This window comes from Pezoporus flaviventris, unplaced genomic scaffold, assembly GCF_033815535.1.
Source record: "Pezoporus flaviventris isolate CSIRO_AGI_PZ_B2104156 unplaced genomic scaffold, CSIRO_AGI_Pfla_v1 ptg000036l, whole genome shotgun sequence".
NCBI lineage: Eukaryota > Metazoa > Chordata > Aves > Psittaciformes > Psittacidae > Pezoporus > Pezoporus flaviventris.
Window position 1 is genome coordinate 5,545,852 of NW_026892584.1, and position 23,400 is coordinate 5,569,251.

General features: G+C 35.3%; 1 protein-coding gene across 1 annotated transcript in view; it reads left to right on the top strand.

The window, feature by feature from the left end:
* The window catches only part of SBF2 (SET binding factor 2), a 261,395-nt gene that overhangs the window by 194,970 nt on the left and 43,025 nt on the right, over window positions 1-23,400 (top strand). The window contains exons 18-26 of the mRNA XM_061462974.1: window positions 9,229-9,399; window positions 11,494-11,756; window positions 12,960-13,132; window positions 13,400-13,473; window positions 13,862-14,057; window positions 15,241-15,368; window positions 17,672-17,847; window positions 18,746-18,891; window positions 22,735-22,933. Coding sequence (XP_061318958.1) covers window positions 9,229-9,399; window positions 11,494-11,756; window positions 12,960-13,132; window positions 13,400-13,473; window positions 13,862-14,057; window positions 15,241-15,368; window positions 17,672-17,847; window positions 18,746-18,891; window positions 22,735-22,933 — 1,526 coding nt within the window. The remainder of the gene's footprint in view (window positions 1-9,228; window positions 9,400-11,493; window positions 11,757-12,959; window positions 13,133-13,399; window positions 13,474-13,861; window positions 14,058-15,240; window positions 15,369-17,671; window positions 17,848-18,745; window positions 18,892-22,734; window positions 22,934-23,400) is intronic.

Genomic DNA, 23,400 nt, shown 5'->3' on the forward strand with positions numbered 1-23,400 from the left:
ATCAGACTCATATGATTTGGATACTGTTTCACTTACGTCTCTCTGCCGAAGTGGCAAGATGTCCGACGGCACTGCATTTCTTCAAGTTCTACTGTGCAGGAAGAGTGATGATCAGTGGCAGGTATCAGTTTCAGCCTGTCCACTGAACAGCAGACAGAGGAAGCAAAAGCTTTTTCCTCACTGCTATTCTATGCCAAGTCATGGTCAGAGTGTCCACTTCTCTATCTTTTTCAGCTTTTCAGGTTTGGCAGTCAGATCAGTCTTTCTTGCATCCCTCAGCTGTTGTAGAACCTGTATGTGCAGATCATAATACAACTTCTGCACTTTCGGGGGATCTTTTTCAAAATGTTGTAATTAATACTTTACCTCATTACACAATAGATAGCAACACACTTGCAGACTTTTGTTATCTGGCATTCAGAAGTGACAGTTCTGATCATGTGTGTTTAAATAAAGGAAGTGACATAATAAAAATATACTATTATGAAAGTAAAGTTTGTTCTGTGTACAAATAATGAATGGCTTCCATATTTTATAGATGAGCTTGTCTTTAAATTGCAGTAGCCAGAGCAATACCCTTTTTCAGAATCACGTGTATTTTGTTTAAATTTCTGAGTCACTTGTTTTTAATGGATTGATGTACACCTGGATTGTGCTGATCTAGTTTCAGCAAAAATAACCTGAATGCAGTAAACTGTCTTAACAGACTGGATGTAGTTCATTAAAACTGACATTTGTTATTTCGCATAATGCAGTTGGAAACTGCTTTATAATTTTTCTATGACTAATTTATGTAATTCTTTCGAGGGATAGAAGGAAGAATTGATTTTTTTCTTAATTACTAGTATTATTTTATTTCAGTGCTGTAAGCCACCAAACTTTGAATAAAATTTCAATTGGATACTGCTAATTTTATTCTAGAACTTGCAGTGAAACATCAGAGACATATTTTGCAGACTAGTGCTAACTGGAATCCTTTAAGGTATGCCAGTTGTTTGGCTGTTCATCTGCATGTCTGTTCATTTATCATTTGTAGTCCATTTGTACACCTTCAGCTTCTTTATTGAGAAGGAAATAGAATTACCTAAAATAGAAGAATTGCTTTATTCAGTGTTTTTTAAAGATTACCCAAATATGGTAAATAATTTTACTTAAAACTTCTGAATATAGTACAGAACATCTATTCAGGTCATCTTAGGATTCATCCTAGTCTCATTTTCAAATAATGAAAAAGATGTTAGTCTGTGTTTATTGGAAGTGTTTTTTGTTTAAGCTTTAAGTTTTTTTAATAATCTTCAAGGTGAGCACAAAATTGTGAATTAATAGAAAAAAAAATCAAGTTAATGGTAAAATGGTAAACTGGAAGAATTCCATATCAAGACACCAATATAAAGAATTCTAATGTTTTCCACAGTGAAATATATATATGCTGCTTTATAGAGCTTAGCAATAAAATGAAATTAATTTGAGTGTATACTTTCCTAGTTGAAATGAGTTACCAAGTTTCAGTAACTGTTGTAACAGACGTTCAGTGGAAGAAAGACTTTACTCCTCGAAATGCCTAAATAAGTGACTACTTTACTCCAGAGTCTGTTAGGTGTGGGAGGCATTCCCAGCCAGAAGGATAAGGGCTTTCTCTGAAGGTTAAAGAGGCAGTACTAGAGAAATTCAGAGTTGTTTATCATATTTAACTATTGCCATCAAATGTCTTTCCAAGAAAGATGCTATTTAAGGTTGCTTATGTAACAGAAGCATCATAATTTGAAATGTGCTGTCTGTTGTATCAGCCATCAGTTGTATCAGAGAAGCTACCTAATGGCTGATATGGATATCTGTGATGATGGGTGAAGAGGTATTGACATTTGTCTTTATCAGGCAAATTTTGCAGCTAGTATCAGCTGAAATAAGTGGAATATTGATCCAGCTGTACTGTGGAAAACAGTGGAATATTTGGTAATAACATGTATCTCTGTTACTTTATAACAAATAATATATTAGTCTTTATTTTAGAATTTGTGTAAACACCAGGGGATCGTATATCGTTACTGGATGATACAGTTAATTTTGAAAAGCAAAATTAGTGGGGTTTTTTTTACATTTAACACAGGTTTTCTTAACTTGTATTTTTTTGCACAACTATGATTGGCCCAAGTAACTCTCATAAGCATCAGTATACTAGTAGCCTTCTGTAAAGCTAGAAGACTTTCTGTAATGCATTAGCTTTCTATACTGAATTTTTTTCATTCTTACATCTAGTTGTTGTATTTACTTCTAATCATTTCTGTCTTACTCTGATGTGCTTGTGATGAAATTGCTTCTGCTTTAAAATTCTCTACTCTTGAATTGCTAGCTTTAATTTAGGAAACTCACATCCTGAAAGACTTGCTTTATTGTCTTGGCAAGAGGTTGTGTCTGCTTCCACCAATTTTCTTCTTGTATCTCTATTCTGCCACTTCTGATACTGTCTTAATCTTATCCATTCTCAGAATGGTAATCCCTTAAATGTAGAAATATGTTAAGTTGCCTGCCTGAAAACCAGCAAGAACATGCCTGTGTCATATATTGGTGCTATGGAAGAAGCTGAACCACAAAGGAAAATATATGTAGGCAGACTTTATGTGGTTCCTGTTCTTACATAACTATTTTAAAACAAACAGCAGTGAATTTGAGGACATCACACAGAACTGGAGAAAGCATTTTCTGCAGTAGATCAAATGAAGTAGTAAGTATCAAAATAACATGTATTAGCTTTCATCATTGGATTTGGCTGTTCTTTCACTATTGGAACCCTAATGCTACTTTACATCAGCAGAGATTGTAATGTTTCAACTCCAGACAGCAGTCTGACTTATTAGGAAAAAGTGAGGGGTAATGTTGGTGAAAAGTGCAAAAGGACATGATACACATGCAGGGGTAGGCTTGGATATTAATCCTTTCAGGTGATTCATATTTTCTAAAGAAATTATGTTTCAGAATTCTTCATGATACTCTTCTTCATGGTTTTGCTCATCCTCTCTCTTTCACCTTCTGAACCATGCAGTATATGTAATTTGCATGCCAAGACAAAATCTACTACTGTGGTATTATTTTTTTATTAATTTGCAGTTTGTATTCTGTATTGTCCCCTTTTACCTTTCTGACTATTATGCTTATCCTGTTCTTGAGGACTATTTGAGGATGTTCAAATAAGGGAATGCTGTATCTTGAGAGAACTTCTGAGAGAATTCTGCCACTGAAGACAGAGAAAGTTGACACAGGAAAAGGAAAATAGTAATTAAAGAAATACTAGAATGAAAACTTGAAAATAATTATTACCCTTTTGGGGATTACTTAGATGCATTATTAACTAGGCTTCATATCAAGACATCAGTAATTCTAAGAACCGCTATCAGAATCTAAATAAAACCATAAACTTGTGAGATTTACAGAGTTTATTTGTTTCTGAGTGCAGACCTGAATAACAGCTTTGCTGCTGGAGGATTATTTTTTGTGGGTAGAGCCAATAACAGTATTCCAGTACAGTCACACAGATGCACACTCACTGCTGAGCCACCTGATGCCAAAAGAATATGGTGACATTTTAGAAGATTTTCAAAATAGCTCTGTTACAATTTAAAACTCTTCAGATGGATTCATCACTGCAACTGAGAATCCATGAAATCTGTAACTTAACTAATGGATTTAAACCTTGATGAACAGTCGTGGTAATCTCTACAATGAAAATAGATTTAAAAAAAAAGTGATGTACTGTAGACAGGAGAAGAAATCAGCATATCCATATCTTGGAATTTAACCTTGTTTAGAACTATGAAGGTCTGAAGTTCTTGTATGAAAATGTTGGGGTTTTTTGCTGGTTCTGAACATCCCTCATCTCAGATGATTTTAGTTTCCTTAGTTTTGTATTCCATGGATAGCAGAACTTCATGAATTTTTTTTGTTATCTTTTTGAGAAAGGAGTATGTTACAGTGCAGTAATTAATGTTATGTGTAACTCGGTACTATATCTGTCTATCTGTATTGGTACGTCATTAGAGAAATCTGAGATATTTTGAATGGCTTTAATTAATCTATTGTAAATTATATGTGATCTTCAGGAATCTGGGATTAAAGATCATGAATAGTTAGATGTTTAAGTCACTTTTGTCAGAAAATGTATATACTAAATAAAGCTCCATACAGAATTACATCCCAATTTTGCAAAATTCTAGAATTCTATTGCCCTCTGCTGGTTTAGCGTACCTGTCTGTGGCTTGGTAGCACTGAATTGTAAGTGAATTGGTCTTCCTTCCTTTTATTTTTCATGGCTAAATTATAGTAGATAAATAGTGTAATGAACCAGTTTGCTACTCACGCTTTAATGTATTATAAAATATAAATCAGTCTTGAGTACAATCTTTTTTGGTGGCTTTCTGAAGTTACAAGAGGTGGCAAGTTGGTTTCTTTTTTGTTGCTGAGGTTTTCAGGTTGAAGAAGCAGCTTCGTTTAATATGTTGCCTTTTTTTTTTCTGAAGCAATAAAAATGAAAACTAAGAAACAACAGTGGAAGCTTCACAGTTCTTTCTTAATACTTTTATGACCTTTCCCCATATTTGTGTTTATAATATATTTGAGTATAACACCACATGCGAAAACCATTTATTGAATTGAATTTTTTGACTGATGTTATCCATGCAGCACCATAACTAACCCTTTAACAGTGTCGCTGTGTCGTGGATGATCTGTAAGCTTACACTTGCAGACTTTTTCAGAAAGAGCCTTAACCACTACAGGATGGGAAATGTTGTGATCTCCTTTAGTGTGCAAAGAAGGTAATATCTCAGGTGTTGCAATAGCTTTCTCACAGAGGTCAAGTGGATAACCCATAGCACAGTAATTCCTCAAGGAGCTGAGAAGAAAGCTGTTCTTGGCATTCAGCAGCAAGCTCCTTCTCACCTCTTTCTTTCCTCTCCTCACCAAAAATATCCAAAACTGTTAACTGAGGATATAAGTGGGAGACAGAAATCCAGTTAACTTCTGAAGCAAACTGGATTTCTCTAAAAAAATAGTGAATGATTGAGTTTGCCATTTTGTTTCCATAGCCAAGAGACGTGCAGTCTAAATAATACTATGTCATAGAGAGGCTGCCTGGAGACCTGCACCTTACAGTAAATTTGGGAGTCTTGGACTTAGTGCACATTTTTGACTGAGCCACGAATATCATTTTAAGAATCAGAGTTATGCAGTGTCAAGGAACAGAAAAAAGTCCTGGACAGACATTATCCAATGCCACTTAGTATGTTGGGAATAATCGAAAGACAATTCCTGAATTCAGGAAGTTGCGTATAGCCACACACAGCAAGTCACAAATCTACCTTGTGTTTTTACAAACTATAGAATGTGATTTATTATTTTGGTATAGGTAATGTCTGTTTCGTACATAATTTGGAATGAGAGTGTTTGGGGGTTTTTTAAGTGCCATTAGTTTATTGAAAAGAGCTCAGTGTCCTTCTGGGGAAGTTAACTCATTTCATGTTGACTATTACGTTTTACACCTTAATGCTCATTTAAGCTATCATAAGACAGCTTTAGAGTAAGGACTTTATCAGTTCAGAACTATTTTTAGTATTTTCTTCTGGGGTCTTTTTTAAGCTGTCAGCCCCTAAATCCTCCCTTATAAGTAGGAAATTATTTTGCTGCCTCCTACATTCATTCTGTCTGGCAGAATTGAATTAGGACAGGGACAGAATTGGGACAGGGAGAAAGCATGCATATTGGTATAGTTTAGCTGTCTTGTGGAAAGATAGGTGAAGATTTGTTTTATAAATGCAGTATTGCTTGATGAAAAACACTGAACTACTGTTTTACTTAAATTGGCGAAATCTTGAGCAAATTCTTTAGAATGCAACAGTAAACATTGGGGCCATTTTAGTATATTGGATTAGTTTCCATTCTAGTCAAAACAGCTGACTAAGCACTCCCAGAGTAGAGAATATAGGCACTGCAAGCTTCATGGAATGCTTATATTTGTACCATGTATTAGTAGTCCCTGGATTTTGACTGCATAGAAGCAGCAGTGTGTTTCTTAAGGCTGGTGTTCGTACTGCTTTTTTACAAACAAACTAACCAAAACAAGTTGAGTATCCGAAGTGATTTTGTCTAAAATAACCAAGAGAGCTGAGCCTTGAACTACAAATCCTGACTTTGATTCTATGCTCTGGCCACTATCAGGTTTTATCATTTGTTTCAACACATGCAGGTGATAAGAAGAATAATGTTTATTAGCATTTTGATGGATTTTATTTCATCCTTTTGCAAACTATTTTTACTTTGCCTAGAAGTTACTGTCAATGTTGATTTGTGTTATATTTGAATATAAATATTGTTTAAAAATTTTGGTTTGTACATGGCTGTTCATGGTTTTAAATTATGAACATAGGAAGAGCATCTAAAAGCCCCTCAGCTTTCCTGTTGTGTTTGTCCCATGTGTAAATAATTAATTTTGGTTTTATTTCTGTAACACTATTACTATGGAATCAGGGTTATGAGTTATTTTATTTTGGGTTTTACCTTACTAGGTAAGGAAGTCTTGCCTTACCAGGTAAGAAAGACCACCCCTTTTTTACACAATTTGTTTACACGATTTGTTTACACAATTACCTGACTTGGGTTGGAGACATCAAAGGCAGCTGGACAGGTTGATAGTCAAATCACTCTTTTGTGTAGCATTTACTACGCAAATTGGCATGAGTTAACTGTACCAACTAGCTAGGCTTGAACAGACATTTTACGTTTTTCTCCCCCTTTTTTTCCGTTCCTTCCCTGCCCCCCTTTTTTTTCCTTTTCTGACATCTCTTTTTGCAGCTGTATTGTGACTGGGAATTACTGCCAGTGACAAAAATAAAGAATAAATCAAAGTAAAAGTCATGATACATCTTACTAGTAACTATTGCTTTCAAGATGTGTTACCATATTTATATTCCATGATTTACCTGTCTTCTCCAGTCCTCTGTAATACAAGTTTTGCGCATCTGAATTTTGAGTTAGGTGAATGATTGGGCCGGATCTATTCTGTGGGCCTGTGTTATTTATCACAGCTGAACAAATTAAACCATTTTAAGCCAGCTGTATGCCCACCTGTAACAGCGAAAGATATGAAATGTGTACACCTCTTAAAGAATATTGTAAAGCAGATGGCTTTACAGGAATGTAGAGGTAGTCTTCCTGTTTCTTTATTTTCTCATTTTACAATTAAAAGACTCGATTTCATGTACAGTTAGTTGTCCCACTAATTAACAGGCTTGACATAGTCATGACTTAGTGTGTATTTTGTGTGCCTGAGGTTTTGTCAAGGCATCCCCAGTAGTCAGTACAAAGATCACTAGGATGCTATTTGAGCTGTCCTGTTCTGCAATTTAACAGCTAGATCAAGCACAGGATCCATTAGAGTGTGATCAATATTCCTTTCCTCTGAGCTACCATAAACTACATCACATCTGAAACTTGGGAATCTGTTAAACAAGCCAGCTGTCTTCAGTTTCAGTATTGGGTAAGCAAAGTCATACGTAGTGCAGTATGAATCTTCCATGAACTTAGATTTCTTAACAGGTTACCAAGAAATTTTGGTTAGGTTCTGCATGATCAAATAAAAATTTTGTTTCTCAGTTTTTGATGGTTTATCACAAGAAGGTATTTCAGTTGGGTAAATTTTAGTAGCATGTCACATATAATTTTCTCAAACATACCATTTCAAAGAGCTTTGTCTTTCATAGAGAATGAATACATGGCACATGATCAGGACTTTTAGTTCATGATGTACTTGGAAGAGCATAGTGTGGAAAACACAGTTTGAAAAATTGCAAAACCAGAAATTTGTAAAAAAGACTTTAAAATTTTCAGTTGTAATTTCCTGGCCTTCCAATTGAATACCTGAGTGCCTACTAAGGAAATATTGTACGTACTGGCTGTTATATACAATTATACATCTATTAATATAAATTGCAGTAAAGTGGTTTACAACATAATCATAGAATAGATAAGGTTGGAAAGGACATTAAGATCATCTTCCAGCCCCTTGCCATGGGCAGGGACATCACACCCTAGACCATGTCACCCAAGGCTCTGCCCAACCTGGCTGCAAACACTGCCAGGGATGGAGCATTTACCACTTCTTTGGGCAACCCATTCCAGTGCCTCACCACTCTCACAGTAAAGAATTTCTTTCATGAAATTAAAATTAAACTTCTAGGTATAGTGTATATTTCAGATATGAGTAGTGTGTTGAGTGAAAGTTATTAAATGAAGCACTGAGTAATGCACTTTATTCTTCAATTCTACAGATACAATAATAAGCAGCTATTTAGATAACCTACTTCTTTGCTATGTGTGATATACAACACAATTTTTTTTGTGGTCTTCTTTTTTTTTTCTTTTTCCAAAAAGTAAGAATGCATGATACAAGATTTTATTCTTCATGATTCAGGTCACTGAAATAAATTTTCCTGTCATTGTATATTGTTATCAAGAATATAAAGCAACTCACTGGAAGACTAGTGCTACCTATATAAGTAGACCTAACTTGAAAAAAGTGGTCCATTTATAATGAGTAATGCTGTAACAATTCTGGTTTTGTTTGAGACCTCACAGGGATCCTAGACCCTTGTGACTTCAAAGAGCATATCCAATTTAGCAATCTTTCAGCAGCTGGATTTGTGTCATAAAGTGCAGTAGATAACAATAAAAATAACAAGTTATCTAAACTTATGCTGTTGCAACAAATACAGTGTATTGGAAGGACTTAGTTGCCACTTAAATTTAGTTATCATAGTTCTGACTTTTAAATAAAATGAGAAATAATTTCATCAATTTGAATATTGATATTATTTTATAGGACTAGGTTATTAAAAATACTATGTTGTTGGCAAGGAAGATGTTTTATATTAAAAATGTGTTCTGTACTGTCATCACAGAATCCTTCCTCTCAGTCTCATTTTCCTAACTGTGAATCAAGAAAGCCATACATTGCACTGGCATTAGATTTATATGCAGGCTTCATGCATGTTAATTTCTTTAGTGGCACAGAATGAGATAATTTCTCTTTCCTATATTGCAGTACAAAAGATGGTATATATTGCATATTTCATTCTGTAGAACTGATTTTATGTATATTTATTTAAATTCTCAAGCCATAGCCTTTAAAGGAAATTAAATAATAGGACTAATACGTCAATTTTGCATGGTTTTTGCTTTCAGAAATTAGCACCTGGAGTTAGTCAGTTTGCTTACACCTGTGTGCAAGACCATCCTATCTGGACTAACCAACAGTTTTGGGAAACGACCTTTTATAGCAATGTCCAAAATCAAGTTCGCTCCCTCTACCTTTCAGCCAAAGATGACAACCATGCAGTACAGTTGAGACAAAAGGTAGGAGAATATATTATAAAGTAAATATCAAAGTAGTATTTTTATTCACTTTTTAATTGTCTGCTAAGTTGTGGAGCCGTAAGTTGTGGTTTCTCCCATTTAATGTATTTTTCTTTCATTTTTGCCATATTAAAACAGCATAAAATAACATGAAAAATAAAAAAATATGTTTAGCTGCAAAGCAGTATAACTTGATGTTGCTCATGTGATTTTTCAAACAACCGCTTTTTATACAAATTTCCACACTTTAAGGTATATGTTCTTCCTGAGAGTAGTAACTTATTGTATAGCAGTGTTACAAACAAGCGACAGTTCTGTTATAGGAACAGCCTAAGTTAGCAGCAGTTCTCATGCCCAGTGTTAGATTATTACCAAGCCCTGTGGTGGTTTCTGTTGAATGTCACTCAGTCTACTTTAGTGAAATTGAACAGATCTCCCAGAACACAAATTAGGATGAAAGTCCATCTCTAATGCAAAAATATAATGGGAAGCCTTGCAGCATGCTAAAATAACTTCTTTTTTTTCTTTTTTTTTTTTTAAGGAGCATTATGTACACATAGGAAAGAGCTGTTTGTAATCTCTCTTCTTGTATGATTATTATCAACTGTGTGACTGAAAAGTGTATGCTATCCAGTCATGCAGCACTGTAGAGACAGGAAGTAAAATATTCCCAGCAATGGAGTCAGAATGAGAAACAGAAAAGGCATTTCAGACGTATGAGGGTGTCGTGGTTTAAACTAAGTCAGCCATGCAGTCTCTCTCATTCCCCCCCTTCCTCACCCTCGCTCTCAGAGGGATGGGGAGGAGAATTGAAAGAATGTAACGCCCACAGGTTGAGATAAGAACAGCCCAGTAACTAAGGTATAACACAAACCACTGCTGCTACCACCAGTAATAATAATGATAAGGGAAATAACAAGGGAAGAGAATACAACCGCTCACCACCTGCTGACTGATACCCAGCCTGACCGAGCAGTGATCTATCCTTTCTGGGTAACTGCCCCCAGGTTATATAGTGGGCATGACTTGCTGTGGTACAGAACACCTCTTTGGCTAGTTTAGGTCAGGTGTCCTGTTTCTGCTTCCTCCTGGCTTCCTCTTCTCCCTGGCAGAGCATGGGATTCAGAAAGTCCTTGGTCAGAGTAAACATTACTGAGCAGCAACTAAAAAACATCAGTGTTATCAGCGCTGTTCCCAGGCTGAAAGTCAAAAACACAGCGCTGCACCAGCTACTAAGAAGGAGAAAAATGACTGCTACTGCTGAACCCAGGGCAGAGTGATAAAGAGCAAGGGACTGTGGGACTGTGTATGGGGAACCCCTTTAAAATCCGATTCAGTGTAAAGATGTGGAGAGCAGTAGAACCTCAAGCATCTGCTGTAGACCTCACGTGTCCATATGGAAAATTTGGTCAAATTTAGTGTAGAAAAAACATTTACAACATATGTAGTCCTTTAATAATTTAACATCAGGCATTATGTCGCTAATGTCAGCTGCCAGATTTCTTTATTCTGACTTCCTCAGGCTATAATACAATTTGACTATGTGCAACCTGCCTTGCTTGTTTCAACCAAAAGCTAGAATTGGACTCAACATATAAAAGCATGAGTGTTTCAGCTGGTCTGCAAACTATTTATATAAAACTTTGCTTCACCTGAACATCCTAGGAATTTGGAGAATATTACCTGCATGAAGCAATGTGCTTCTCAATCCAATTTATGCTTGCTTTTATGTGAGCTAAATGGATAAGCTAATGAGAGCAACTGTGTTAAAATCAGTAAACCACTCTGAATAAACATGGATGATTGTATAGCATAAAACTCATCTAGAAAGAAATTGTTATTTAGATCTGTCTACATTTTGCTACTTGCATATTTCAGTGAACTGCTTTCAAAGCTCAGTTCCTATAATCATAACTCTTCTTAAACCCTATTGAGTGTAGTTATTTGGTTTTTCTTTTAATATTAATATATAACTTACTGAAGAAGTTTAATAAACAATATAATGAACAAAGTTTTGACTAAACATTGTTTTATTTTTAAAGTTTCAGCTTTATTTTTCTGTGCTTTTTTTATTTCATTCTGCATGTCTTCTAGGAGAAAAATTCTGTAGGTTCAGACCAAGATAAGACAGCAATGGACCTGGCTGCTGAGCAGTTGCGATTATGGCCAACTCTTAATAAGCAAACACAGCAGGAGCTCATCCAGAATGAGGAAAGTACAGTTTTCAGTCAGGCAATTCATTTTGCTAACCTCATGGTCTACCTGCTAGTACCACTGGATACAAGTAAGAACAAGCTGTTAAGAACGTCGGCCACCGGTGACTGGGAGAGTGGAAGCAACAGTATTGTCACAAACAGGTGGGCATACAGCTTCAGCGAGGATGGGTCACAGTTGTCAAAAGCTTCTTAATTTTCAGGATTTGTTCTAAATACCAGATTATTTCAGTATCTTCACTTCTTTTTAAGTTCATTAATGAAAGGAGAGTAGTCTAAAGTAGTACCTCTTAAAATAACAGAACTTAATCTGGAGCAATCTGCCACCATTTAAAGGAACATAAAAGCTTTACTGTTACATTAAGAATTTGTAATCTAGTAATGCAAATGCTGAAGGCAAATACATGATGAGAAAGAAAAAGCAGCCCAAACCGTACATTATGTAACTTGAAAAACTCAGTATATGAACCTAAAATCAAGAAAACATTTGTATAGAATCCAAGGAAGAAAGGCGCTGAAGTAATGCAAGAGGGCTAAACTACTATGGCAAAAGTTAAATTACTAAGGAGGCAGGAGGAGTATAAATGCCAGTTACATTCCCTTAGTATGCGAATCTATAAAATAGTCTTCCTTTCTCTCTAGTTATTGTTTTCATTATGACCTATGATCTGTCAGAATTCCCACCTGATAAAATTGTAGAACACTGGCATCACGTAAAGTATAGGCTTCTTACCAGTATCAGACTTCCCATGGCTGCTAATTTCTGCTGACTAAACACCTCTGGTCTCAGGCATTAGGATGTGCTCAGGAAACAGGTTGTGGTGTATATTGTATGAATCTGACCCTTAATACTATTATGGGAAGCATTTTTAGACATTCAAAGTACATCTCCCACTGACCTGCTTGTGCTTTTATCTGATGCATAAAAAGCTATTTTTATAGCCTTTTTGCTTTTGAATGCTTTGCTCTGCAACCAGAATATTCATTTAATGTATCTTTGTCTGTGTAACTGGATATTTGCTTACCAGGGGTTGCAAGTAATGTTATCTGACTTCATGAAGACGTAGAGTTCACATCCAGGCGGCTTTTTTTCTCTTGTGGGCCCATCTGCACTGGATTCATGGAGGGAAAATTCTCCTACCTCATCATCCACACAGTTCTAACAGTGTTAATAACAGTGAAAATACAATGTTAACTTTGGCACCACCATACGCTTTTAGCAAAGTTTATGTATTGTAGCTAGGAAAAAAAAACACCCCACAGCTTGTCTGTGTCGAGCCAGGTATCACCTTTGCATCACCAGTTGAAATTTTCCATGCTTGAAATTTCCTTTATTTATGTCTATAGTATTGCAGGCAGTGTTGCAGAGAGTTATGACACTGAAAGTGGATTTGAGGACTCTGAGAACAATGATGTTGCAAATGCAGTTGTACGCTTCATCACGAGATTTATTGACAAGGTTTGCACAGAGAGCGGTGTTACACAGGATCACATAAAGGGTCTTCACTGCATGATACCTGGTAGGAATTGTGATGAGTGGTTTGTAGTCTTTCTTTTTTCTACTTTTTTTTTTTCCTAGTAAGAGAAATGAACTTCTTGGTTTCAGTTACTTTCAGTGAAGTTAGAAGGTTAGATTTCTTTTCTAGACTGTAATTCCTGTTGAATTTCAAGTAATTATTCCTTTGATGTTTAAATTTAGGAATTTCAGAATATTAGAGTTTAAATTAGATTGCAAGTTTCTCTTTCATATTATGCGAGTCTTCATTTATGGTATTACTGCTTTCCAGGCATTGTTGCAATGCACATAGAGACCTTGGAGGCTGTCCATCGTGAGAGTAGGCGGCTTCCACCAATACAGAAGGCAAGTGTTATGAAACATATTTGTATTCTTTACAAGTATTAGAATCATTCAATTTAGTCATATTTTTTCCCTCTTATAATGTTACAAAGAAATATCAAAACATTGAAAGAAAATTTTCAGCAGTGATAAATAAAATGCTTGGCTTTGGTCTCATGAAATACAAACTTATGAAGCTAGTAGAGTCAAACTTCTGATTATAAGCAAGCTATTGCATGCCCACTTTTTTTTCAGAACCATTTCTCTTAGTTGAGTCCAAGCTCCATCTCCTTCTTTGGACTCTGTCTCATAACAATTTTGTTTTGATGTTTTTTCAGCCAAATATTAGAGCTAGATTGAGGTATAACACTGATATCACCATTACACTAACACTTTCATTTATTTGTATCAGCCCAAAATTCTACGACCAACTTTACTGCCAGGAGAAGAATTTGTTTGTGAAGGTCTTCGTGTGCTGCTGGATCCTGATGGCAGAGAGGAAGCTACAGGAGGACTGCTTGGAGGCCCTCACATCCTTCCTGCTGAAGGAGCTTTGTTCCTGACCACTTACAGAATTATATTTAAAGGCACTCCTCATGATCAACTGGGTAAGGAAAATGAAACAGCGATAGTTGTGGTCCTTCAGACAGGCAGGACTTTGAGCTGGCCTATCCACCTAGTATAACACCAACATCAAAATGTATATACCTCACAGTATAACTTCTCGTGTTTATCAGATAAGAATAGTGTCTTAATATAGGTTTTTATTGCTAGATATGACAGTCACTGACTTTGGATTTGCATTTAATTTAACTAGAACTTATTCAGGCAAGGCATTAGATGCTAAATGTTTGTTTATTCATGCATATAGTATTCCTGTCTTCAACAATTTATGTAATATCATAAAATTATGAATTTGTCTTAGAGGAAACTTCAGTAATCTGTCCCATGGCATTATGGGTTTTCACAGACTACCTAAAGTTGGAGACAAAAAATAAGGACATTCGTGACTATATTTTAGTAATTTCCATAGACTTTTGAATGAACAAAATGCTTAGTATATTTATATTTCAGTTCCATCTGTAAAGTTGGTCTGATAATGCTGCTTTACAGCACAGTATTTGTAAGCTGCTTCACCACTAAGGGAGAATATATATACTGTGTGAGGCCTGCAGCTTCCACTGCCCCTAGCTTTTCATTAAACAGGGTTTTTTCAGCCACTATTTCAGCCACATTTCTGTTAAATGAAACATGCTCATGAGTTAGTATTCTCTCAAATATCTATTAATAAATTCAGTATTGTTTTTAATATGTACTGGAAATAGCTCTCCTGAATGATAAATTTTTATATTTTGACATCTGCCATTTCTAAGCGGATTGTCTTTTAGAAGTATAAATGTATTGTGGAATGTTCATGGTTGTGCATAAAGATACCAGTGTATATCATTCATTGTTTAGAAGCTGTATAATGCAATATGAAATTTGAGTAAGATTGAAACTGTTTCTTCACCCCCATCAACCTAGATTTTGGGTGTACATTTCCATTGTGTGTACAGCCTCAGAAGGAAGGAGAATATTATTCTAATCATCCCAGCTGTAATTAAGCAGAAATTCAGATTACTAGTAATGCTTTAGGAATTTACCTTTTCAGGTATTTTGCCTGAAATTAATTAGGTACCATCATTTGTGTGTTGCTTTGTACTCCCTCATTTCTGTCTATACAATGAGACCAAATCAGATCTGATTCTGTGATCTAATAAGTATGTGTAAATACAATATTGTGGTCCTCAGTTGGAGAGCAGACAGTGATCCGAAGCTTTCCTATTGCGTCTGTTACGAAGGAGAAGAAGATCACTATACAAAATCAACTGCAGCAAAGTATGCAGGAAGGACTGCAGATCACTTCAGCTACCTTTCAGGTAAAAGGAAGGTTTTTAAAAATTTATGTGACAACCCACCTTAAAATATTCCAGAGCAGCACTTTGTTCTGATATTTGTGTTCGGTTTTCTGCCATGTAAAGTCAATAGAAAATTCAGTCCTCTCATAGAAACCCTGGTGTTTCTTGGCCCAGGTGATACCTAGATTATTACAGTTTTCAAATTTGATTTCTTTTCACTCCTCTCCTTAGCTCTCAATTTTGGATCCAATAAAGGGTTATTTTGGGTCCAAATCTCTTAATGTTTAATAAGTAGAGGCCTAGGCAGGCCAGTGGAAACATGCTTCCTCTCTCTTTCCCCTACATGGAATGTATGTGGAAAAGCTATAAATACAGCTTGCTTCTCCAGAATTTCATTCTGTAAAAATCCATGGCAGAAAGTCATAGTGCACCTCACATGGAAGCTGAACTTCCAGGAATCTTTAGGCTAGCCACCATTGGCCAGAACCAATGAGCCTCTGTGTGACTTGCACAGATCCTGACTTCTGTACAGATCCTGGTAGTTTCTTGTCTGTGTGTTCAGAAGCATGTACTGCAGGGTGATTGACAGAGGTGGACTTTTTAAGAGTTAGGAATCTTGAAGTGTTTCCTCAATATTTCGTCCTAGTGGTGATCTTGAAGGTAGTTAAACCCTAAGAGATGTGAAGTTGAAGGCAAAGAATTTTATTTCGTGGATTGAAAGTAGACTGCAGTACTTAAGATGTGAGATATTTGTTGGGTTAGGTGACTGCAGAAGTATATTTTCACTGAGAACAAAAACTCTTAACATTTGAACACATAATAAAATAGATCATGAGCTTTTCACTAGTTCCTTAAATAATGGACATTATTTAGCTAACTGTTCATGATTAGATATTATGACAAAATTCTTCAGTACAAGGGTGGTAAGGCACCATCCCTGGAAGCATTCAAGGCCAGGTGGGATCAGCTTTGAGCAGCCTCGTCTAGTGGAAGGTGTCCCTGCCTGTGGCATGGGGGTTAGAAGTTCATGATCTTTAAAGTCCTTTCCAACCTAAAACATTCAATGACCCTATTCAAAAGCATATGATTAGGAATAAAAGTGAGTAAAGCAACTGACAAAAAGTTCTTGTTGTAGACTTCACAAGGACTTCAATTTTCCAGTAATCCTTTTGCCAGAATAGTTAGCATACTTCAACGATGTGCTAAATACAGACACAGCTCAGTGTTTTCTGTGCTGGATTCTGGTAAAACATCTTTGCTTTTGTTTAACATAGTTTTGTTTTAGGTTGTGAGAACAAAATCAGCAGTTTACTTTCCGTTCCCTTTGTAACAGCTAGAGTTCAATACAGTGTGAAATAGCCCCTCCTCTTTACTTATTAATTATGACTTTCAGGTGTTTGCTGCAGTTATGCTATTTAATCTGTTTAAAACTTCAGATCAGTGTGACCCCTACAGATTCCAGAGCTCCTTTCAAGGAGGTCCTAGAACAACAGAGTTGTTAGTCATTTGGAAAGTATTTAAAAAAAACAAGTGAAATTTAAAAAGCAGTGATGAAATGCACCTTCTAGATAGCAGGGAAAAAAACATTGAAATGGTTTATAGGTATGCCTTCAGAAATAAAGCTCTAGGATATTTCTTTCTTTGCTGACTCCTCTTGGCTGAGGATGAAGAGATGGGATTCTTTTATTATTATTTTCCCTAAAAAATGTTTCAAAAAGCATTTTTAGTGCGTAGATAGGTCAGGATTGAATAGCACAAGGTTAGTCCATTTTAAGGATTGGATTTCACTATTACGTTTTTATTAGTAGTAGCTTTTTATACTTTGCAAGGTGTGGCAAAAATTGGAATGGCTGAGTAATGGAAGTATAATGGTTATGACTTATGAATGCTGAAATTGTGGTTTGATGATACTCTTTGAAGTGCATTACAACTTTAGTTCCCAGTATATGGGCAGAGCTGGCCGAGTCTTTCCAAGCTAAACTGTCCATGTGACTAGTATTTGAACTGTTGTAGGCATCTTAATGCCAGCAGTACTACTTGGATTTACCAAAATATTTGTTTGATATGATTAGAATTCTGAATGTTATTTTTAGTGAAAATAACTTAATCTTAGGACTTAAATGTAAAAATTAAATTAAAAATTAAAAACACGTAATATCCCTCAAAAACAGTAAGGTATATGTACATATATTTGTATTTTTCCAGTGAGCATAGAACTGCGTGTATGCAAGTATGGGAATTTGCTAATGTATTTTAGGATATTTTAATTTCTCTAATTCTATAGGGTTTTCTCATTTTTAACATGTCATATCTTTAATATGCAGTTAATTAAAGTAGCATTTGATGAAGAAGTAAGTCCTGAAGTGGTGGAAATATTTAAGAAACAGTTAATGAAGTTCCGATATCCTCAGTCTATCTTCAGCACTTTTGCATTTGCAGCTGGGCAAACAGTACCACAGATAATTTTACCAAAACAAAAAGAAAAGAGCACGTCATTCCGGTATAGTCATTCTTCTTTTATTATTGGTGTTTTTGTTGAGTTTCAGTCAAATACGTTGAACAGTCTGAAAGCTTTGCAGAAATGCAGATCATTCAGGCACTTTTCAGGAAAGTCAGAATGACTGATTGCTATTCCAAGTCTTTTTATGTTTCCAGAATAAAAGGTAGATAAGTATGATATACATGTCCATTTGGTATAAATATATATTATTTATCCAAATTTCTAGCTGCAGCAAATTCATTACATTTTGGAACACACATAAGTAGCATCTTCAGTTATCCAAACTATGCCAAGATGAAAAATAGATTTCCTGTATGTTACTTTATAAATTAATAACCTAATGTAGTTTGTAACTGATTTGACCCTTAATACAGTCTGCACAGTTGTCTAGTGCGTTTTTACTCTAGAGTATGAGCTTTATCCTCTTTTGAAGTTTGTGATACGTGCGTTTTTAGTAGACTAGATGGACTATTAGTCTGTTCTAGAGTGGTAGTTCCTGTGATTCTCTGTTGATTATTACATTGTTGACATAGGAAAGTAAAATCCCAAGCTAGTCATGGAATCCTAAAACAGCAATTTCTGTCTTTCCTGCCTTTGCTTTGTGAACTTTTTAGATATATCATGTTGCTAGCAAAATACAAATACCTAAAGAAAGATGGTGGCTGCTTATTCATTATCATTAGACATAATAGGTACAAATTTATCTCAAAGTAATAAAATTGTTTTTTAAAATTTAATATAGGAAGTAAATTTTCTGGTTATAATTTTTGTCTTATTACATGAAAAATTACAGGAAATACATTTTGTTTGGGTAAGCGGGTTCACCATAAAAATCTACATGCTATTGCGGAGAATCATATTAATCTTTCTGAATATTTTTATTGCTATGAATTTATAGTACCTTCTCAAAAAGCATTGTGAAAGGAGCAAAACGTGCTGGGAAGATGACAATTGGACGCCAATATTTATTAAAGAAGAAGACAGGCACAATAGTGGAAGAAAGAGGGAATCGCCCAGGCTGGAATGAAGATGATGATATCTCTGGTAATAGTGAGACAGTTTTTTCCATGTTGGTTGATAAGTCTATCATTTTATGCTTTCATTCGAAAATGTTGAATAAGAAAGGTATTCAAAACAGAAATTGCAGAGTCTTCCTAGACAGGAACGATAAAGGTTTCAAGTATGTACACTCGGTAACCATTTTCTTTTGTAATGATGCAGGAAAAGAGGAAGTTGACTTCATTCAGTGGTAAAGCAAAATACTAGATTGTTATCTTTTATCAAAATATTTGCATATAGTATCATGTTATAATTTTTTACATCATAATAATATAGATGGAATAGTACAGAAGAATATCGTAACTTCCATTTATCTTTAGACTTCATGATGACATCTGTAATTAGTCTATGATGAGAAAGCAGTAATTGGTGAGATTCAACAAAGAGCAAACACGGATATGGAAGTGACAAATGATTTCTAAAAACAGCGGAAGTCATTACTACTGGAAATACAATTTTTCCAAATTTTGGTTGAAAGAATTTTGGGACAGAAGGTAGAAAGTGATTTGGGCACTTTGTATAGTTTGTGTGATGGTATGGAGTTTGACTCTCTTCCAAATACTTCTTTTCCTACCATGTGCTGCTGTCAGTATATCCTTATCTGGACCAGTGCTAATTTATAATAAACCACTAGAGGGAACCAGATTCTCCTGTACATGAAGCAGGTATTGTTTTGTCATACCATTCTTTCTTTTTTTTTAAAAAAAAAGGCATTTCAGATAATGAAGTGTTTCTCAAACACACAATCTCTTCAAAACATCAAAAAAGCCGAATTTTCCTTTGGAATATTTGGTCAGTGAGCAAGGCAACTTATATGACTTATGAGCAGATACATAAGCAGATAAAAGCTGTCTGAAGCAGGACCATCTTACTGCACTGTTGCTATTCTCTCTAAAATGTAAGAAGGCTATTCCAGGAAAGCTAAAAAATATTGTTTCTCTTCTTTCATTCCAGATAAAAGTGGTGGAAAAGGGGCAAAAAGAAAGAATTACAAAACAGGGGGTGTCTTTAGAGTGCTGAAAAATTACCTTCTTAATTTAATTTTTGGCATCTTCCTTAAGTGCTGAGTTAGTATGTTTTCTGATGTTGCAAATTCTTTGGGTCAGAAGCCATTCTGCAGGCTGTACCTGCTTGATTTTTAAACGATTTTGTGTCTTTCATCCAGAGACACCAAGCATAAGCATATCTGTGTATTGGTACTTCTCTTGACGATGAAGAAATCTTTAAGAATTTTTGCATTGCCAATGTACAAACCAGCTACATTCTTCCATGAGCACAGGTGCTTTATAGCCATTAACGATAGTAACTATTTTACTCCAATTACAAAACTATGAATTGTGAAGCTTTCTACCCTCCACTTTCCAGATGTCTTGACTGGGAGCATGTAAAGTGATCGAAGTCTGCCAGTTTGCTTTTCTCTTCACGCTGCACTGACACCTCAGGTGTAATCAGCTGATAACAATGATAACTCTGCTTCAGAGAAAGTACAAATAGCCATAGGAAATTTGGTTTTTAATCACTGCAATTTCTTTTATATTGACTGCTGTGAATGGCTTTTTGTTTGTAAGTCTCAAAAACTGAAGTATAGGAAACTATGCAGCTATGCCAACAATTAAGCAAATTGAAGCTATCTGCAGCAGGTGACGCCTTGTCTGAAAAGAAAATGTTAAAGATAGGGTTGGAAGGAACTTCAAGAGATCATCTATTTCATCTCTGTGCCCCACAGCAAGATCAACATACTTAATCTATTCCTCACAGATGTTTACCTAACTTTTTCTTAAAAGCTTTCAGAGATGAATGTTCCACAACTCTAGGCGCTTTGTACTGATGCTTTAACCATCCTGTTGCTGGAGAAAAACAAACAACTTTCTGATATTCAGGCCTAAATATTTCCTTGCCCCAATTTAAAGCCTTCCCTTCTTATTCTGCCACCACATACATACAGAAGAGATGATTCCCTTCAATCTGATTGCAGTGCTTAATGTATTTATGGACTGTATTGTCCGTGTTTTCTGTTCTTTTTTAGATATGAAATATCTACAGTTTTTAGTTTTTTGTTTATTAGTCTTGGTAGACTTCTGATCATCTTCATTGCTCTTTTCTCAGTCCTCTTCAAGAGGTTCACATATAACTTGCAGTGTAATTTCCAGAACTGGGGACAGTTGTCTAGTTATTATTTGCTACTAATGAACGCCTACTTTCTCTCTAGTTTCTCCCCATCTTTTTATTTTCAGAGTTTAGAATCTCATCACTACTAAATTCTGTTTCCTATAGGTGATCATACTGGTGTGTTCTATAAAATGGGAGACTGTAAAATTCACTTTTACAAACAGTCCTATCTCAAGAACAGTTTATTTTCAAAATCTAATTTAAAAAAAAAACAATTTTAAATTTGAGGTAACAAAACATCTTCATCTCCTTCTTCAGGTTATGGATACTGGCGTGGGCTATTATAATCTCTAGCTTTTAATGCACAGGAAATGGTTTTGCAAATTCTGATCACCGGTATACCTGCTTTCATGAGAGAAAAAGGCATTTAGAAAACAGTATTTAAAAAAAATGCACCCTCATCTTATTTGGATCAGTTTTACCTTTCCATTCAAAACTGTTAAATACCAAGTTTCTGTATGCCTCAAAATAAAATTCTTTCTGAAACTCATTTAATTTGTTTCTTGTAAATGTTTTTTAAATTCATTCTTACAGTGACAAATAGAAAAACACGTAAAAAAGAGGCTATCCACAGTGTTAAACTCTGTATTATTTACGTCCAATAGAGCAGTGTTGTTGTTTGATGAGCTGCAGGGCCAGTAAAATTATTCATTTTTTATGCTAAAATGCACACCAAAAAAAAGTGTATGGGTTCTACTCCTGTAAATTCTTAACATTGTCTACTGCCAGTAAAATTTTAATTGTACCATAATTTGTATTTTTAAAGAAAATTAATTTCCACTTTTATAAAATAGTTTTAAATTTAAATCCATACGTACCTTTTAGTGCCTCATTCAAAGAAGTATTTCCCCTCAGATGTACATATTTCCGTGTTTTAGGTGGTAGCAAGTAATTGATACATGCTGTGAACAGTAAGTCTGCTTTCAGAAGTATTTGGAAATAGTTGGAAGTGTCAGTAACAGGCAGGTGATACGTATTTTACGAAGACCTTGCTTGACTTGAGTTTCAGTGTAGTTTGAACTTGTGACATGTTTTTTCTCTCTCATGGTTGAAGGTTTTTCTGCTTTGGAAAGTGCTGCTGACATTCACGGCTAAAGAAAGGTGCTCTTTGACATTGAAACCGAGGCATTAAGAAACTGTCAGTCATCTGTTGTGAAATTAGGACACAGAAGCATATTTTTAATTTGAACTAAGCCTTAAAATGTTTGTTGTATCTTTTGAAGGTATTTTAAAAGAATTGTGAGGTCCATTTTAACCTGGAGTTCTAAAGAATTTATGTGCACAATTTTTATTATTCTGGCTTGTGTATATCTTTGTATAGCAGTTGGAAGTTTAACAGGTTTTCATAAATTGTTGAAAGAAAGATTATCTGCCTTCGGTTCCATTCAGATGAATATACGAGATAACATTTTCCAGGATTTTAGCAAGAGAGCTGTCAGCCATACCAGTCACAAGTGCAGTAGGTAACTGTGCAGTATATTCAGGCTTCTTGACTAAAATGTTATTTTATTACTTATAATTCTATAAACTGTGGTTTATATGTGTTAGTTCTTGTAATTTGTCACTGGCAGTAAAACAATCCAGTATTTTGTTCAGAAGAAAACAGCATTTTTTTTTTGGCTTTCCCAATAGCAAACTCTTAAAGATTTTTCACTTCAGTTTCAGATGACAGCGAGATGCACACAAGTGGTACCCTAAAAGCATCAGAAAAATCAACAATGGAGCAATTAGTAGAAAGAGCCTGTTTCAGGGACTATCAACGTTTGGGACTAGGGACCATCAGTGGTAACTCTTCCCGTTCAAAACCAGAATACTTGAGAGTAACTGCACTGAACAGGATGTATTCACTTTGCAGGAGGTGAGTTTACCAATTCAGTGAAGTAGTGAAAATAAAAGTGAAGTGAAAATAAAGATGACATAATAAACACATGCTATGATGTATCCATTAAAGCAACTTGTGAGAAAATTTTTGTCCACAGTAGGAGTGTTCAACCAGTGACCTTGAAGCTATTTATATTCCACTCAGAGATTTGTCTTTGGGTGGCTGTGTACGTATTCATCAGATTCAGAAAGACTGCCAGCCGTGGTAGCCAAAAGTGAGCTTTTAGAATTACCCCAGAAGCTGTTTCAGACAACACAAGTCTTCCTTCCTTGGTTCTTTCTATAGCCCATGAAAAGAGAGTGCCCCTGGGGCTTTTGGAAGAGCCTAATCTACATACTGTGAATTGCCTTTTAAAGGAGTTTCTTGTTCTTGGTTTTCTGTACTGATGTCTAAATCATTAGGCTATTTGCATTAAAATATAATTATGCCTAAATGAAAAAGCA